General features: G+C 31.8%; 5 protein-coding genes across 7 annotated transcripts in view; 1 reads left to right on the forward strand and 4 right to left on the reverse strand.

Annotated features, from left to right (window-relative positions):
- LOC106103627 overlaps nt 1–416 on the reverse strand; it is a 2,926-nt gene extending 2,510 nt beyond the window's left edge. Inside the window, exon 1 of the mRNA XM_013283411.1 lies at nt 212–416. Within this exon, the coding sequence (XP_013138865.1) occupies nt 212–217 (6 nt within the window). The 5' untranslated portion in view covers nt 218–416. The remainder of the gene's footprint in view (nt 1–211) is intronic.
- Nucleotides 1–19,650, forward strand: part of LOC106103628 — a 118,370-nt gene that overhangs the window by 12,095 nt on the left and 86,625 nt on the right. The gene's annotated exons all lie outside the window — the stretch shown is intronic.
- Nucleotides 5,530–8,848, reverse strand: LOC106103629 (chondroitin proteoglycan 1-like). Of its 2 annotated transcripts, none has more exons than XM_013283414.1 (3): nt 8,628–8,848; nt 6,985–7,699; nt 5,530–5,702 (listed from the first exon to the last, which is right to left on the reverse strand). In XM_013283414.1, exon 2 carries the CDS (start codon nt 7,697–7,699, stop codon nt 6,986–6,988), a length of 714 nt encoding a protein of 237 aa, XP_013138868.1. In that variant the 5' UTR covers nt 8,628–8,848; the 3' UTR covers nt 5,530–5,702; nt 6,985. The 2 variants fall into 2 exon arrangements, with proteins under 2 accessions (XP_013138868.1, XP_013138869.1); XM_013283415.1 differs by lacking the exon at nt 5,530–5,702 and adding an exon at nt 6,337–6,467.
- Nucleotides 9,687–13,725, reverse strand: LOC106103630. The gene is made up of 3 exons (XM_013283416.1): nt 13,545–13,725; nt 12,539–13,036; nt 9,687–10,885 (listed from the first exon to the last, which is right to left on the reverse strand). The coding sequence occupies exons 2-3, from the start codon at nt 13,034–13,036 to the stop codon at nt 10,673–10,675; spliced, it is 711 nt and encodes a 236-aa protein (XP_013138870.1). The 5' UTR covers nt 13,545–13,725; the 3' UTR covers nt 9,687–10,672.
- Nucleotides 14,797–18,067, reverse strand: LOC106103624. 2 transcript variants are annotated; one of them, XM_013283409.1, is made up of 3 exons: nt 17,573–18,067; nt 15,539–16,294; nt 14,797–15,131 (listed from the first exon to the last, which is right to left on the reverse strand). In XM_013283409.1, the coding sequence occupies exons 2-3, from the start codon at nt 16,292–16,294 to the stop codon at nt 14,904–14,906; spliced, it is 984 nt and encodes a 327-aa protein (XP_013138863.1). In that variant the 5' UTR covers nt 17,573–18,067; the 3' UTR covers nt 14,797–14,903. The 2 variants fall into 2 exon arrangements, with proteins under 2 accessions (XP_013138863.1, XP_013138862.1); XM_013283408.1 differs by lacking the exon at nt 17,573–18,067 and adding an exon at nt 16,645–16,744.

The following is a 19,650-nucleotide window of genomic DNA, read 5'->3' on the forward strand; positions in this document are numbered from 1 at the left end:
CATTTGCAATTGCGGATGTCTATGGGCAGGGGTCGCTTCGCCATTTTGGCGGATTCAGGTGGCCGCTTGCTCGTTTGCTACCTTATGTTATAAAAAAAAATAGTATATCATCTTAATAGTAAATGATTACTCGTCTTGTCTTGTTTTGATGTCTTGTCTGACAAGATTGTTTTAACCTTTGTCATGTAATAAACAACGCTAATTTACTTACCTCCATAGTACCTTCTATATTAAATTGCAGACTCCAGACCCAAGTAACTGTTTTATTAATAACACCTTAATCTACACATGACTAAGATATAAAGTCGAATGCACTTTCACAACTTTATGCTTTTAATAATAAAGATTTTAAACGGACTATTCTTGGTTCATGATACGTGTGTCCACACAAACGTTTCTCACGTTACTAAAGTCTTCGTAAACTAAGAACTAAGTATACGAGTGTTTTATTTTCGTTACTTGCTAATGGCTTCACGTTTTTTCCCATATTTGAAAACCAGTTACATCAAACTTACATGCACGTTTTAGGTTGTAGTTTACTAAAATAAGCATATTTTAATGTTTAACTCCTATATTTTTATACTAGCTTTTGCCCGCGAATCTGTACGCGTGGAATTCATAAAAACAAAAGTGAGTAACCTGTGTTCTTCCAGACTATCCACTACATCTATACCAAATTTCATCGAAATCCGTTCAGCCGTTTAAGCGTGTAACTCTAACAAACATCCTACCATCCATCTTAACTTTTATATTTATAATATTAGTAAGGTTAAATTCTCCTGACAAACGCATTTATTTGTATAAGGATTAATATTGGAACAAATAAAAGAACGTCGCAAATAGCGTACGTTTTTTAATTCGTTTTGTAAACAAAAAAGTGGTTATTGCAAGAAAAACGTTAAAGATAGATGTATGCCATCGTGGACTTTTCTGAAGAGATTTTTAAGATCTACAATTGTTTCAGACATCATTTTTATATATCTCTAACGGTTTAGGCAGCGTAAGCCGATAAAAGTTAGAACACGGTGATTTTTTAACGCTGTGGTCCGGAAATATGTTTTTTTATTAATAGTACCTCAACATCAGTAATAATAAAATATTTAGTAATAAGGATTTTTAAAATCGGCCCAGTAATTTTTGAGTTATTTCAATACATACAAAAACACAAATCTTTCTTCTTTAAAATATAGTGTAGATAAAAAAGGATGTAACTACCTATTAGGGCAAGCCGTTGCAAATTTGCAAACCAGTAACGTAACAATTAATAGTTTTACTGTGATTAAATACTGGCAGCTTTTAGCTATCTATGACGTCTATAGTTTTTATAACAATAATTAAAAAAAAACAATTGAATATGTTCGAAAGTTTAATTGCTATCTACAGCACATTAGGGTTGTCGGCCACAACGAATGTTTAATAGTTGTAGATGCCATACATTTTTATCAACATCTACTTGCCCTTATCCCTTACGGAAGGTCGACGATACATTTTTACATAAACCTGTAATTATATTAATATGGCAGTTGGCATTTTTGTATTGTTATCTTGTAACCGTCATATTTTGACCAATGAGTGAGCGGAGACTCTACGGGCGACTGCCGCCTTTTTTTTTAAATTCCTGATTAAATATTATCTCATGTGCTGATTTAAACCCGAAGTTTCAAATTTGATGCCGGGGTTATCATTTGCATTGGGTACCTACAATCGATTTTATTTTAATAGTTACTAGCTGTTGTCTGCGACTTCGTCTACGCAATATTTAGATAAAAAGGTAGCTTATAATATCGGGCATATTATCTATATCGCCTACCCAATTATTAAAAACAGTAAAGGTTACACTTATATATATTTTTTAATTTTATTTATAAATCACTCTTTTAAGGGTCAACATGTAGTTTTATCTGCTGCTATATCAACTCAGGTCATAAGTTTAAAATCAGTTATCATCATAGTTAAATAGGTTTTCAACAGAGGGGAATTTCGAAAAGGGGGAAATTGTTGCTCACTAAAACCCAGCAGGGGCGACCCTGGTAATGTCAAGAAGATACCATAGGATCCTTGTATATATATTATAATATTTAACTTGAGCTTTGTCATAAAACCTTTTTTATTTCTGTTGTTGCTATACAAAAACATGTTTTCTATAACTATTAGTTATTATGAAAAAAAAACTGTAAGTTTTGCATTGTTAAAAACTCGCTGGTTATATCTTTTGTTTCATAAAACCCTTAAAACGAGGTCCGAAGCTAAAAGGTCACAATCTGGAAGATTTCAGAAATTTGTTTATTGTCGAAATAAAATTTATTTATTAGCGTACTAGAATAATTAACATTCGCAATAAAAAATAAAATGATTATGTCCACTGGTAGTTTTAAACAAAGGTATCCTGGAAATTACAGTTTAAATATTTCATGTAAAGTAACTTACAAGCATTTCTATTTAATTGTAACATTATTGCGCAGAAATGTTAGACTATCATTATTTTATTATCGTACTGACCTTTAACATTCGAAGATAACATGCGATACAGCACACGCCAGATGCTAGGAAAAACCCAGCACGTCACTATCAAGCGTGACAAAACAAGACCATGTCTCACGAAAAACTCTATGATACAAAAATTAAGTCCATTCTTAAACCTACTATTACCCTACCTACGACTCCGACATCTCGAAAGTAAAACGCTTAGTAGCCTGTGTGTTCTTCCAGATTATGTTCTAATCCTTGGCAGCAGACAGCAGTTCTGTAGGTACCTTCTAACATCAGTCCATCCATCTAAACTTTCGCATTCATAATATTAAAATAATATTAATTTTTTGCTATAAGAAATAGTTTGTATGTAATTAAAATCTTAAAAATACTACTGCAGTTATACTAATAACATGTACAACGTTTCATGCGCTTCTCTAAAAGAAAACCCTTGTAATTTATTATTGCAAATGCGAGGCAATGAAATTTTACCACCCAACAATCGTTCTCGTGCGAACATCATGAGATTTTACTAAACAATAAATGGAAAAAATATTCAAGCATCTGCATGTTAATTAACATTTCTAAATTAATCCTTAATACCTATTTCAGACTTTCCCCAATTCCTTTCCCCATACCTGCCCTTTGTTCAAGTCGATTAAACGCCAAATCAATGTAAATTGTAGTGTTTATTATGACTTAATCACAATTTGAAATACTGAATCAGTTTTTAATTATACTTACGCACGAGATAAGTAAAGGGTAAAATATATAATCAATTCCCACTATATAGAAAGAAACCAAAGTGATAAGACATTGCAATTATATGAAAGTAGCTGTTTAATGCGACCTCATTCCAGTGGAATTAACTGAAAGGAAATTTTTCATATAAAAATAATAGTGATTCTCCAATTGGCCGGCTTACCCGGTTAAACACCATAACGACACAGAAGACAGGCGCCAAGTGAAGCCAGCCGCGTTTCGTCTGAGGTGAGCGTACTTGAGACCTAAATTTAGCCCCATTTCCCTTCAACCTTAAATTCGAAAGTTTAGATGGATGATTGGATGTTTGTTAGAGTTTGTAGCCTAAACGACTAAACGATTCTTGATGAAATTTGGCATAGATGTAGAGTATAGTCTGGAAGAACACATAGGTTACGTTTTTTTTTTTATTTAAAGTTAGTAATGATATGAAAATATCTAGTTCTCGAGAACCTTTCCTTTTTCCGGGACAAAAGGTTTATTTTTTAATTTTAACCTTTTTGTTCATCCAACTTTGTGATCTAGTGTTATGAAGCAATCTGAAATGTGGTATTTACAATATTGGCTAAGATTTAAAGTGTAGCGTCTAATCTAATTTTTTTCCTGTCGTGATACACCTCTTTGTATGAAGGTATTCCCAAGTGCGTTGAACGTTTAAATCTTCCTGATGGGGTTTATTACGTTATACTCGTGACGTCATAGAAACGCCGATGAGTAGGAATATTCTCGACAGACGCGAAGTTTTGCGAACTCTTGCATAAGTTCTATGATAACATTGTCTTGCTTGGCTTTAAATCTGCATACTGATGAAATTATTAAAACACTTAAAAATCCATCGATTGATCTAAATAGAAAGGGCGATTGGTTGTTGATAAAGTTGTTATTTACATGATATTATAAAATTAAAACTTACCAAAGGCGGAGTAAGCCTCGTTACGAAATGATATAAAACGTATTATTAGCAATAACCACAAGTATTTACCAAAGTCATAGGAAATTTGTGGTTTCTAATAGTTTATGGTTTGATAAAATTACGTAGTTCATTTATTGTATGAGATATTTAAAATTGAAAAGTCTTCTTCTAGAATTAAAATTTAAACAAAATGTTACGGTAAATGATGTAATAGTATGCTTTCTTTGTAGACGATCATAGGTTGATAATCATGCTTTGTTTGATGCTTTTGTCCGCATTTGGAATGATCCATTATCTTGGTCAAAGATGAGACACATATGAGGCGTATATCGTTTACGCTACTCAAGACTATCAGTTTCTACTTTACAATATTTGAAATATGTGTATACCATTTTGGCGAACTTCGCAATCTAATGATGTTGCTTACGCATAAAAAGTTTATACATATTATTTCTATTTATGACGCACATACATTTATAAAAAACGTTAATTATCTTAACGTAATCATCGCTTAGTGTTAAAATTGCGGTCAAAGAATTTCCTTATTTGTTAAAAAATACTTACATTTAATTCGTTCTTGCCATTTGTTTCTGATTATCCATTATGTAACCCATTTAAACCTTAGATCTTCATTTTTGTATTCATAAAATTTCTATCTTGTAATTTTGTATAACCAATAAATATTATTGTTACAATATAACAAACAATTCTTACATTTTTATATTTCTTACATTACATTATATTTCTTACATTACAGATCTTTCTTACTACTTCCACTGTTAGATCTTCATCTAGACTTCATTGTAACTAAATTTCTAGTTATTAAAAAATATACTTTCAACAACAAAATGTACCTAACGAAAGAAATGGATACTGTTTTATAATACCCAATGATTCTACAATTCATTTCACATACAGCAATTCATTCATTACTAGTTTTCGCAGGCAACTCCGTCTGCGTGGTATTAAAAAATAAAGTAAGTAGTCTATGTGTTTTTTCATACTATCATCTACATCTATGCCAACTTTAATAGAGATACGTTCAGCAGTTTAGGCTACAAACTCTAATAAACATCCATCGATCTAAACTTTCGTAATTACAATATTAGTAAGATCTTTAATTAAATTACTGCCATAATAACATGGGTACGAATCTAAATTTTACATTACTAAAACATTTGTTACGTTAAAAGTAACAGTTCAATTCTCAACAAACGTTAGTGATAAGCTAGTTGATAATGTACGTACTCGCCCAGATGTTAAAAGTCTGTTAACCCAGTGATTTATTGATAGTTATATTTTTACGATTTAAATAAAGTAACAATAAATCCTTAACACAACAACACAATCAGAAGTAACAAGAGAAAAACAAACATGACTTAGTATTTAAGTAGGAAAAAAAAGTGTAATTAAATAAAAGATTATAATAAGCATTATGATGCTGACCGAATTGGATACACGCTCAGCTTTGAATGCAAATTTGTAAATTAACTAGTGGTCGCCCAATTGTCCATATCCATTTATTTACCATCGAAATAGCTTTTGCCCGCGACTCCGTCTGCGGGGAATTAAAAGAAAAAACAAATGTTAGTAGCCTATGTGTCTTCCAGCTTATCCTCTACGTGTATGCCAAATTTCATAGAGATCTTTCAGCCGTTTAGGCTACAAACTCTAATGAATTCATCCATCTATTTAAACTTTTATAATATTGGTAAGATTGCTTTCTGTAAATCACATATTGTCATTCACGTTCTCTTCTAGAAAACGACGGCTGGTGCTGAAAACCTCATCAGAAATGTTAGTGGCTTTACCACGTTGCGTTTAATACCACTATAATCTTTTTTTTTGCTGGGAATTTTGTTTCGATAAGTGGGGTGTTTTTAATACTGTAAATTTTATTTCCTAAAAACCCCTAAACTTTGACATTATTGTAACATATGGGTCAATATGACGACTTAAACGAAGTAACTTTTTGCAGTCATTAATTTAAACAACTAGGTATTGCACGCGACTTCGCCCACGTGAAACTTGAAAAAAATATATAGTCTATGGTACTCATTAATAATGTAGTTTTTTAACGGTGAATTTTTGAAATAGGCCCATTAGTTTTTGAATACTTTCAATACATACAAATCTTTCGTCTTTACAATATTAGTATAGATTGGGGGATAGTAAGAAATGAAAATGTCATAATGAGATCTTTGGCGTAGTAGTTATATTGAGTTGAGGTTACATTACAAAACTACATTTAATATTTTAATGATATTTTTTGTAGAAATACAAACCCACGTGTTCATTTTCTACTAATACTGTTGTGAATATCCTGTAATGTAATTTAATAATTCTTATTAATTTTAAGAGGTATTAAAAAGTTCATGAAATTATCGAATTTAAATTGTAATTTAGGCAAGTAATAGTTTTCTAGAAAATACATTGACAAAAAAAGCATGATTTTATATATTGTATATAAAAATAATTTAAACTTCCGGTTTAATTACATCTATACTAATACTAAAAAGAGGTAACGATTTGTATGTTCGTATTTTCTGGTTTCAAATATTCTTTCATCATTAGGAAGCCACGTTATCACTAACATAGGCCATATTCATTTTTTTTAAGTCGCAATCAAAAGATTTAATATAACTAGCTGTTGCTCTCGACTTTGTCGCGTGAAATTGAAAAAACTAAAAAATGTAGCATATGTTACTCACTGATAACGTAGCTTTTTAATGGTGAAAGAATTTTTGAAATCGGCCCAGTAGTTTTTGAGTTATTTAAACTCATACAAAAATAGCTTTCCCCTTTCTAAATTTAATTATATATAAAAAAGACTTAGTTACCTTATATTGTATATTGGATACTGCCATGTTCGACTTCTGGCATTTTTCTCGAAAATTTATGCATATTTTCTAAATCAAATAGTCTTGTATCTTTAAACTTTACTGGTCTGCCAGTGTCTTCATCGTCGTAATATTGTTCGGTGGTAGATATTACTTGTGGGGTTGTGAATATTCTTTCCGTGGTCGTAGATACTGATTTTGCTGTCGTAGATACTGGTTTTGAGGTCGTAGATACTGGTTTTGAGGTCGTAGATACTGGTATCGAAGTTGTGGATACTGGTATTAAGGTCGTGTATACTGCTTTTGTGGTGGAGGGTGTTCTTTCTGGGTTTGGAACCACATATGGACGTTTATTTGTGGTGCTTATTCCCGATCCGGAAGGATTTTTTGGTATTAACATAATTTTTAACGTAGTAAATAAATGTGGATTTGACGGCCTTGGAGATAAGTTATTTCCTACCATTTCCATTAAATTCCATATGTAATGTAAAAATTTGTCCTGTTCAGCTCTTCTTATCGTTGTGTTATCCTGATTTTCCTGTGAATTGTAGTATTTCACTTGACTTTCGGATATTATGTTGGATTCAACTGTTTCCTTTACAGGTCGTATTTTTAAACCTATTTGTGTTAAATTTTGGTTGTATTTCTTATATGGACTGCTAGACACAACCAAGAAACTTGTTAATAAGTATAATAATTTGTCGATAACCACCATCTGTAATTGAATTATTTCATGTTAAAATCAGTTAAGTCATTATTTTTATACAAATAAGGGTGTCAGGAAATTATTACTGTGTGAAGTAAGAATTTATTTTAGTTTGTATATTTATTTTTATTTGATTAAATAATAAAATAAACTTTAATAAACGTAGTTTTAAAGATTATTAAAATGCAGTCTTATTATGTGTGCTGATTATAAATTGATTACGTTGAGAATAACTTGTTATACGGGTAATTAATATTAAAGTTTACTTACATATACCTATAAATATCTACAACATAACTATTAAATGATATTTCGTAATGGAATATAAATAAGCATGTATCAAATTAATTCATTTGGTGACAGTACATTACGTTTAAAGAATTGATAGTGATGATCACGTCATTAATTTGAGCCATGTATGCCCGCTTTTGTTTTGATATTCGCTACGTATAAGGCGATATGTGATGACTTACCTGATCAGTCATAGTAACCCGTGTGGGTGCTATGAGTAATAACGTGGAAGTCTCTATCATGCTTAAAATTATTTCATTGACAGGTCCCAAACGAAAGGACCTCAAGGTGTTCAAATTAAAGGTTGTTAAATGTCAAATTGTAAAGTTGACAAGAATAACTGCTTTAATTATTTCTTACAATGTTTTATAGATTAAAATTATATACTATATATCAAATATTATTATAAGAATAAAGGAAAATAGCGGCAACGCCTCCTCTTCCTAGTTCAATCAATTCCTTTGTAATCCAAATTAAAGTTACGTCACAGCTTTCTCTTACAAGATAGTTTCCCTACGTAAAACATTCTCACTTTCTACAAATAAATACGAAATCTTCAAGCTACTTTATTTAATAACTAATCGTACATAGCCTAAACCGGTTTAAATGCAATATCGATCGATGTAAATAAACAGATATTACATACCTTAATGTATTCCTCTGTTTAAAATATTTTACTAAACTTAACAAACGGAATAACTCTCCCAATCATTTATTCACAGCGTTTGTAGTTAAAACTTTCTTTAATTTATTTGAATGTGAAAGGTGGTAACATACGTCGTTCCTTTTAAACGTACAACACGCTACTAAAGTGTGAATGTGAATAAAAATACTGCTTGCTATTATGTGACCACGCGAACTGCAAGCAACGTGACATTTAAAAAAAATATCTCAGCTTATTTGTTCCCTTTCTTAATTTCACCAAAGTGAACTTACCGGTTGGAAGCTCCTTTCTACTAAATGGAATTGCATTTTATTGTTGCAATCAAATGTAAATTACTATCTTTTGCCCGCGGCTCCGTCCACGTGGATTAAAAAAAAAGTGAGTAGCCTATGTGTTCTTCCAGACTGTCCTCTACATCTATACAAAATTTCATCGAAATCCGTTCAGCCTTTTAGGCTACAAACTCTAACAAACATCCATCCATCCATCTTTCCATTTTTAAACTTTCGCATTAATAATATAATTATGAAGTATGATATATAGATACTTTGGTTTTAAATGTAATAATTAAAGTAATTTTTTATCATTTTCCTTGACAATAACGGTTTTTACACGATATTTTACATGAAATGCCTAAACTTAATAAGGATAGGTATGACTACTGTATATTTACGAAAAAAAGGTGTGAGGATGATTTTCTTATGTTTATTAAAATAAAGTGCTCATGCTAGGAAAAAAAACAAGTTTTTAACAATGAACTCGATGTAACCTTGTGCTTAGCGAGTCGAAACATCGTGACGTCGGAACTTTGTTAAAAATGTCCCTCTGTTTATAATTCATGATTGATTCGGATATTTTATTTGTATAAATAAATATAAAGCAATATTTTAGTGTTATGAAAACATCTTTTTATATGCCATCATGTGCCATCGCACATAACAGCAGTTCTGAGATGTCTCGGCGTAAATCAATTTTCTGTTCTTCGGCTTCTGATTGTTAGGCCTCGTGTGAAACTGGCTTTAAAAAATAAGAAACATCTTAGCTAAAATAGATGAATAATTTTTAATAAAATATATCACACATACAAAAGATAACAATAAACCACAGTACATTTACATATTGATGTGCCGATAAAAACTTGCGGTTAAATAAAACAACACATGCAAGGTATAATTAGTATCTTCACGTTTGACAAATGTCCATTGCTGTTTGTCATATGCACACAAAGGGGTCTGTTTAGAGCGTGCGCACACCTGAAACCATCGCACAACTGTTTAGTTACCTTAATTCTTATGAGGTTATATGGAGATGCACACAATCACTCGATTTTTAGTTATGCTGAATTGGCTATGAAACAATCGACTGTCGTACACCAGTTATGCGACAGGATAGTTAAAGGTGGACGCCCACTCTATTGCTACGATTACATTAACGTGTTGCGTTATCGTGACAAAAGCATTGAAATGCATTTGTTTATTTCAACATTATTTTACGCGCGTTATAAAACCGCCCGTCTAATCAGTGATTTATTTTATAATTCTTTAACATATAATGAGCGACATCAACCGATAAATATTTTTCCTCTTGCGGAATCGTTGGATAAATATAACGTGGGTATTTCCAATCGCCGTCAAACGTACGTTTATATCATATCGCAATACCTACATACTTCGAAGTGTAAATACACATCTACGTTAGCTCGTATGTCCTTAGTGAGGTGCTCAAACTCACCTTACGTTAGGTGTGACTAGACCTCAACCAACCACACTAGTATTGGTTGGTTGACTTGATACACAATTTTGAACTACAGCTATACGTGCCATAGTATAGTATTTTATTCTGATGTCATTATGCAGACTTTCACTTGATCCCCAAATTTGTTACATTTAATCTTGATGTTGTACATGTAATTTATACTTTATATGATCAAAAATGTTTTTGTGTTCTAGCATTACGGCGATTTATTAAATGTTACAAGTTCAAATTGTCGCTTGCCTCGTTTTCATTAATAACATGGCATTTAAATATTATTTCGGGCCAAACATATCGGCGAATCTTTGAATAACTGTTTGTATGGATTTTTTCTCGCATGCAAGTTTTGTAGAATATGTTTTACTACAGCCATATTCTTCGAAACACGACTTTATTTGATCAGGTTCTGCGAATCTACAACAAACTAGAATAGCTGCTTCGCATCTTGAAGGTTTTCTGATATCGTTTTGACTTTCATCCTTGAATACCTGTAAATACATAAAAAACATATGATTCACTGAAAATGACAGGAACAAAGAGTGAAGAAGGATTGGATTAAGTATATTTATTAGCTGTTAACATTTTCTGGAGACTGTCTGTGCGGAAATAAAAAATAGGCTACGTCACTCAGTGATAATGTACAATTTTACTGGTGAAAGAATTTTTGAAATCGACCCAGTAGATTTATAGTCCATTCAAAATTAAAATTAAATAAATAAAAATCTATCCTCTTATTAATATTAATTATATAGACATAACTTTTCATTATCCTTTTTCAACAACATTTCTCTTTGTATGCTAACTGCTGGATTGTTCTTGATACGCTTTTAATTTACGATACTAAGGGCCTGTCACACCAAATTGTAAATTGTCTCATAACAATCCATGGTGTAAGTGATATTTTTAAGCTATCGGAGCTTCTATCAGCCAGTGGTTGGACAGGCCCTCACCATATCATTATAACTACGTGGTAAAGAAAACATCCGAATTGATAAACTCCTTCGTTTGAGGTCAAAGATTATAATATCGAAAAAGGAATACTAAAATACTACATAACTTTTCCTTTGTGGTCTAGTGACTAATTTTAAAAAGAGGTAAGAATTGTTTGTTTGTTATACTAGTATAGTATTGTATTATCTGTATTGTGAATTAAATAGGCTTCGAAATTACATATAAGAAGTACATTCGTACTCAAGCAAAGCTGGGCTAAATTGTTACTTTGCTACAGCTACAGGAAGTTTATGTTAGTAGCTCAAGTACTGCGAAATTGAAAGTTGTCAGATAAATCGTGAGGTTTGATTAGCGATTCAACAGTTATACAAGGTTCTTACTTGAATATGTTCTAATGCAGTTCACACACGTTAGTATTTGTCTGACGGTTATTTTACCGTTACATTGTTATCGTAACCATAATTAAAAGGAAAACCCGAATTACATAGTACAGTTTTATAACAAACGGTCGGGTTTGCGTATACGTTATTAATGTAGGATCAAAACTAGTTATACAGGTACGAAATCTAACGTGTGTGGCCTACATAAGACTCTAATGTGAAATTGTCAATCACTATGGTTAACTACGTACTTCGGTTATGATGATTTTTTACTAAATGAATACTTTGGCGCCTATTTGGCAAGTATAGCAAAAATATCACAGTAAAACAGAAAATTGACGTAAAAACTCACTACGGAAATTTATGTTTATAAAATCTGCTACACACGCTAACTTTTAATTTACAGGATCATTCAGAACAATCGATTCATCCGATCGTCAGATACATTTTGCCTACAAAACAACGTATTTATCTGAATCATCGGACTGTTCAGATAAAACTATCAGATATAACGAAGCGTGTGTAGCAGGCTTTATAATTTAATATAAGTCAATCGCTATTTATACATAGGTATATATAATTGCTAGCCCTCTGTTCAAACCGGTTGCAAGTACTATGCTTGCAAGCGAACCGTGACCCTTTATTTCGGACTGCTTCGGTTGTTTTGTGTTGTTATAGCTATCTTTGTCTAACACTGGATAAAATATTTGTTTAATACGAAATATTACGTATATTAAAGCTAATGGACTATACTTTTTAACATTAATTTGATATTAACAGTTAAATTGGTCATAACGTTAGTTTACTCACAATAGCACTTTCAGCGTCACTAATCTTCGTTGTGGTTGTTGTAAAGGGAGCTGCTGTCACCGGCTTCAACATTATTGGTCTCATGTAATCTTTTTCGTCGTCAATAAAATTTATTCTACTAGGGAGTGCTGGCACTGGTTTGTTCGGTACAACGTTTGGTTTCCCGTAATTAGTTGAAGGTATCGACAATGGTACGGGATATGGTACGAAGATTGGTTGGTAGTATTGTCTTTGTTTTTGCGTAGATAGATTATTATTTAATTCATGGAGTAAGTTAATAATTTCTGCTGTAAGTGTATTTTGTCGAACTGCGTTTGTAAATCCGGAATAGTAATGTTGTTTAGGCTCGTAATTTCTGTAATTTGTCGATTGCCATTGACGTTGCTGACGTCTTGGTGTTTCACGTGGATAGCTGTGTCTAACATGTCTTGTGCTATGGTCAGCTTTACTCATCATTAACACGTTCACAAACAAACTCATTAGTAGTATTGATTGCATCTGTAATTTAAAGAGTTTTTAAAATTGGAGTTATTCCTTACTTTTAAAGCCCCTACTTAAACTTATATAAATTTTGTTATTGCATTCTTAACACAGATCTTATAAAATGTTTTTATATATTATGTTTTGTTTTGCAGTTTACGATAAAAATAATCTAACTTTTTTATTATTGTTTTTATCATTGACCTTAGGTCTACTTAACATTTTATACACAAAACATTTTTCTTAAATTTCTTTGTCTATAACAATGTCATCAACAAAAGAAACTTATCTTACGAGTAAAAGCCTTGTGGATTTAAAGTTTAAAGTTACATATGGATATAAGAATGTATGCATGAAATGTGCAGTATATTTAAGAAGTAAATAAAAAAGAATCTTTCTAACTTCGCTTTAAACTGGATTTAAACAAATATTTAAATGTGAGCCTTGACAAATAATTGGCATATTTTACACTAGTGAAAAAAAAACTTTTAAAAGTAAAATCAACACAATACAAATAATTACGCACCTTAATATACTCTTACTTTATAGAGATGTTGTCCTTAATGTAAATATTTCCTACGACACGTTGTTTTGAATCGTTTTAATTCCAAAATGTAATTTACTAGCAGAATTCACACATCAAGACCATAACACGCGCGTACTCTAAACAGATTCGATTGGCACTAAAACTAAAAAGTTATACGCAACCAGTTGTAGACAAGACATGCAGATTTGTACGTGAGATGGAGAAAAATGGCCGCTTATATGCGCTTTTGTCATAAGTAATAGATTGTTGGCTGTACACATTATCGTATCTGGAATTATAAAAAAAAGTTTATCAATCCAATTTGTATTACAGAAGTTCGAAACTCCAAATTTCAGTAAGAGTGTATTGCGTACTTTCAATACCAATATACTCAGGTTTATTGTGTTATTGCCGCACTAAAACGTCAGGCGTTTTGTGGAATTGAGCCTTGTTTTTTAGAAAAGGTTTTAGTAGAACTAGCGCCTACTACTACTGGTAGTACCAGAAGGAGGGGGAGTGTAAACACGGTTACGTTAGACTATGTAATTCGCAGACCTGTAGCGCTCCTTTCTGTCCAGTCCTCTGGAAAGTCGACCAACCGCACATTACCCTAATGTCATCTGACTACAGTATTATTTCAATACCAACCTGATTAATTTGGTACAAAAGATGAATTGCTATCTTTTCGTCTGAGACCATAGTCTAATCGTCTTTTACTCATTATCTTGTTATTTAGGAGTCACGTAAATGACCAGGGGACATTTAACAGTAAGGAAATGCAATGGAAAAGGAAGTGTGATGGAATAGATGTGATCACACATGCCAGTGGTTGGCTCATTTGCATGCATGCTACTAGCATGTGCCAGCTACAGGAAAATGTAAATTCTAATTGGCATACAAATAGCGAGGTCGATATTATATTCTGTAACACCTACCGAGGCAAGTTGAGTAAGCCTGACACTTGAATTGACATGAAAACATTATTCCATTTACTGTCAAGTTTATGTCCTGAGGAAGTTAGCGTTTACCAGTGATCGGTGATAAATAAATAAATAAAATAAAACACTATTTATTGACCAAAAAATGAAAAGAACTCAACTTACAAATCATATTACCGAAATAAAAATAAAGACAAAAAATCTTGGCCAAAAGGAGAAGGCTCAGCTGATGCGGCCTCCAGCTTGTCTCTGAAGGCCGCGCTGGTGAAAACCAGCCTCAGTGATGTGGTTTGGTGATCAATAAAACAATCATGTAAATTCTAAATCATGTTTGAAAACTGCCTAATATAATGTTTTAATCATGATCGTATTAGTATGTTGAAGTACAATATCTTGACGGAGCTGATAAAAATCATCTTCTCTAAATATTTCCGTATATATCTTTAAAGACAGCTTGGATAACAACAGGCAGGCACGCGATTCCCGTGGAATAGCTTCGAGGACATCCCTGTTCCGTGAAACATTCCTTACGGCGCTCCTCGTTATTCCCGGGGACGCAGCAAAGCAAAATAACAGCTTTGCAAGTCCCGGGACTTGTTTCTGCACTCCTCATCTTCAACTTGATTGCTAAAGATGTTATGTTTTTGTTCTAGAACAATAAAAGTCATGGTTTTAATTTATTGGCATTTGATACCTTTTTTTAAATAATAAAAATAACAGCGGAAACGGGGTACATGTTGCTATGTAAATAATGTTATTACTATTAAATGTGGTGTCTGTTTCTTTTTCGTTATTATTAATTTCAAATCGATATCAGCGATTTGAAAACTCATACAAGATAAAGATAAAAATAAACTTTAGTTCATTATTTCGTATCATATGAATAACATTTTATTCACCATACTGGTGTTCTCCCTACGAAAGGTCGACGCAGTATGTTTTGACTCTGCCTTACGTCTCAGCCGTCATATCTCAAATCACTCCCCTCTTATATTCTTTTTCATACAATTTATCCATACTTTCACCGCTAATATAATGTTTATATTTTGTACTTACTTGTTCTTCACAGTCGCACTCTTGATGTGGCTTAGGTGTAGTTAGTGCTTTATCATCTTTGTCGTCTAAAACGATCCCCCAATTTCGATTATCGTCGAAATCTGCCGGTCTTCGATTTGAGATTGATGGAAATCTTGAAGGGATAACTGGTGGCCCTGAACTATCTCCGGAAAACGGGCCTTGTGACTCAGATGTTATAGGCGTAAATGAACCAAATCCACCGTAAGACGAAGAACCTATTGACAATGGATTTGCATCGCTACTGTAACTGCTTCCACCGTTTTGACTGTTTTGACTTTGGGACTCTCCATATGAAGCAATACCCCAACCACTAACTGTACCGAAAGGAGCGTTAAATGTTGAAGATTTATCCCCGATATCTCCAAAATTAAACCTAGGTGGATAATAATTCATTGGATAAGGTATGTTAACACTTTCCCGTTGTGTTTTGTCTTTGATGTTTTTGATAATTTGTTCTGAGACCTCACTTAATGAATTAAGTATTGGTAGTATATACTGTTGTCTTAAGTATCTTTCGTAATCAGAATTCATGTTATTGTTATCCCAAGGCACTAGTGATCCATAGTTATATTTATATGATGGTCTATTTGGCTGGTTTAGCAAACTTTTCAAGTTTTGGATTTGGCTTGATATGCTTTTGAGCTGGACAGATTCATCAGGAATGTTCCATGCTGTAGCAGTTGTTATGGTAACACACATTGTTACAAGTAAATTTGCAACAATGTTAAAAGCCATCTGGAAACACAAAATAAGTTTCAAACTATAGTTAAGCATTGCTAAGTCTAGATTTGAATATCTGTCATATACACAATGATGTGCAAAATTATTTTTTTGTCTTAGTTTTTTTTTTTTATTTATTTGACTGCCATAATAATAAGTGATGTTGACATTATTTCTGCTAAAATCTTTACTGTTTCTTCTAGGAAGGAATCATTTCTATTTTTACTCTTAAAATTTGTTATGAAAATCAATGGTAAATGAAACAAAGATTGAATTACTCAGATCATTAGAATAGACTCATTATATTATAATGTTTTGAACGTAACCATACGATATGTAATTGTGAAATATACATTTATACTTACCATAGTATTTTAAGTTGTAACTACGAAACTTTAATGTTATTGAAAGAATGTTCTTGTGCCAATTTATTTGCAATTAACATATTCTAATTAAAATGTATAGAAATGTTCTAAGATAACTTTCTACAGGACCAAACAAATTAATAGCTGGGATGCAAATGCATCCGTTTATCAGAGGCAATTGTCCCTTTGTCGTGCGTCATTGGTATTAAACGAAGATAAGTAGAACAGGACAAATAAGTAGTTACACAAACTTAAGTTTTCTTTGTACTTATTTGCAAATATAAATGGCTTTAAAAGTTAAAGGGATAGCAATGAACAAAGAAATAATGCTTGTGTATAGGAAAATATGAAGACTATAATTTAAATACATTTTTTGCATACAGAGATTAAATAAAATTGAGATTTCAAATGAGGAAACTTGTTTTATTTTCCTCAATTTCGTTGGATCAACGCTTACATGTTTTTTCGATAATGACGTAGGCATGAGAAACATGCTGCTTGTGGTAGAAGTTAATAAAAAATCTAGAGAATCAGTTGAATTCATGACTGTATTCTAGAACTACAACGCAAAAATTTATGAGTTGAGGAAAAATTGGTACAAAGGGTAAGTCGATGATAAAAAAATTAAACAAAGTTTTTTTCTTTTAAGTTTCTTATTTTACGAACCGCCTGAATTTATTTTTTATTACATTATTCTGAACCCTTGATCGACGTTCTGTAGGTTTCAGAATTATCCATTAATTACGGGACAACATGTACGAGTATAATGAATAAAAATTAGACGGAAGAGCTATTGAAAAAACGTTTCTGTAGATATTTATCATATTCGACTTTCAATTTATTCTGACAATACAAAATATAGTATTTTGTATTATCAGAATAAACTTAAAAACATGTTATTATTTGAAATAAAATATAAATATCTCACCTTGATTTATTTCTATGAGCCACGTCTCGGGGCAACTTCTCTCAGTAACGTTTTGCTAATATATCAGAATAACTTTGGATTGTAACTTGAAGTATTCGTAATTATCTGTATGCACTTCGCAACTGGTCATAGGTTTTTCCGAAAACATCCGTTCCTTTAAAGGCTATCGAGAATACTGTGAGTCTTGTCTCAACGAAGCAACGGATTGTAAAGAAAAAGCCGGTTCTAGTATTGTTGCGTTTAAATATCAAATGTTTTATTTATAGTGCTAAATTTTCAATAGCTCATCACATTACGCATCGCCAGGGGAAAACAAGGGGAGGGCTCCCCTCACTCTTTCTAGATTTTGCTTAGAATTTCGGCTAGCGTCGCCTATAGCTCATAATTGCTTACAGATATTTAGTTTCCTTTGTCTTTGTACTTTTACTAGCTTTCGACCGCGAATATGTTAGCGAGGAATTAAAAAAAATAAAAGTATGTAGCATATGTGTTCTTCCAGTCTATGCTATGCCAAATTTCATCGAGATCCGTTCAACATCTAAATTTTTGCATTTCTGATATTAGTAAGAAATAAGATTACAAAAATATTTCCATCACTAATACACATTAAACTGATATGCCAATAATGGTCTTAAGGTGTGTTAATAGTAGAGCTCCACGGTTGAAAGTGTTGTAATAGCTTTTTATAATTCCTTTCGTAGAAAGAAAAATAAAGGAAGGATCAGTATATTATGGTTCAGGTAATGAATAGCAGTATAGAGTAGTTCTTCGTAATTGCGGCACTGAAATAACAGGCGTTCTAATAAAAATTACAATCTATTCCTTGGAAAGAGTTAATGATAAGATACTTTCTAAATTAAATTGAGATAATTACATCTGTAGAGGACTTCATCGGAGACACATAAAATCATATAACATCATGGAAAACATCAGAAGAAGCTTCTAAAATGTATGATTTTCTACAAATGTATATTGTAAATAAAACGTCGTTTGTAAAGACGGTTTTGCTATCTTTTATTTAATAATTAGCTAACGCAAAATTTAAAAAAGCTGTATAACAGTATTTTGAATAAGGCGGTTTATTGTCGTACACAAGCAATTTAAAGCACTTATTCTTATAGTAAACATATTTGCTATTACAAATACTGGAAATTTTGAATTGTTACATAAAGAGCAATTTACATTGATTATTTAACACAATAACATGTTTTATAAATAAACCAAGTGGTTTTGACTTTTTGTTTTAATACATTGTTATGGGAGAGGAATAAATAATAGACTTGTATAATACGAAAAGCAAAAGTCACGCTAATAGCAAAAACATCGAAATATGTGATTTTTCCAAACATTTTCTTCTGTTGCAAATACATATAAAATACACTTGCACAATATTTACAGGATATATTTAAGTATAATTAATATTACATTTGGCACCTCTTGTAAGATTTGTGATGACAATTGTGACATAATATAAAACGATTTATCTTCAATTTTTTACATCTTTATGATATTTATTATGAATAGCATTATTAAAATTATTACAAAAGTAACACTTGCATATGCCAGTACCTTATTAATTATTTTTAAGCTTAATAGTATAATTTGTATTGCATTGCATGCATTGTTATTAATTGTACTATGATTTTCTATTGGATTTTGTCAATTTTTCTTCGCTACATAAATATAGGTTTGATACAAATTCAAATTGTATTCAAACTTGTAAAGTAGATTTAACTAGACAATAGTAAAGTAAGAACGGCACGTAATTATTTTATGTCCCTGTTTATTTTTATTAACTTATTTATTACTGACCTCTATAAATGGACGGGCTACATGGTATTAGCGTCTATTTGATTGGCTCACATCAACAGGCACTATTAAGTCTGACAACAATACAAAAAAGCTGCTATTTCGAAGCAATAGCTATCCATTTATACATCTCAGTGTTATTTAAATATAAAATAAACCAATGACTATCAATTATTGCAAGCTAAATGATCAACCATAGTAATTTTGAACCCGTGATATGACACTGAGTACGGTTTGTCGATTACAAGGGTTTGCACCTATAGAGCGGT

The sequence above is a fragment of the Papilio polytes genome, unplaced genomic scaffold (assembly GCF_000836215.1).
Source record: "Papilio polytes unplaced genomic scaffold, Ppol_1.0 DF823731.1, whole genome shotgun sequence".
In the NCBI taxonomy this organism is placed as follows: Eukaryota; Metazoa; Arthropoda; class Insecta; order Lepidoptera; family Papilionidae; genus Papilio; species Papilio polytes.

Excerpts from the sequence above, each read along its gene's own strand:
- LOC106103624 (XM_013283408.1), bottom strand. Across the intron at positions 15,132-15,538 it reads AGTGCGACTGTGAAGAACAA|AACAAAAACATAACATCTTT; the intron begins GTAAGTACAAAA and ends TTATTGTTCTAG.
- LOC106103629 (XM_013283414.1), bottom strand. The coding sequence starts at position 7,699 with ATGGTGGTTATCGACAAATTATTATACTTATTAACAAGTTTCTTGGTT.
- LOC106103630 (XM_013283416.1), bottom strand. The coding sequence starts at position 13,036 with ATGCAATCAATACTACTAATGAGTTTGTTTGTGAACGTGTTAATGATG. Across the intron at positions 10,886-12,538 it reads GTGACGCTGAAAGTGCTATT|GTATTCAAGGATGAAAGTCA; the intron begins GTGAGTAAACTA and ends ATGTATTTACAG.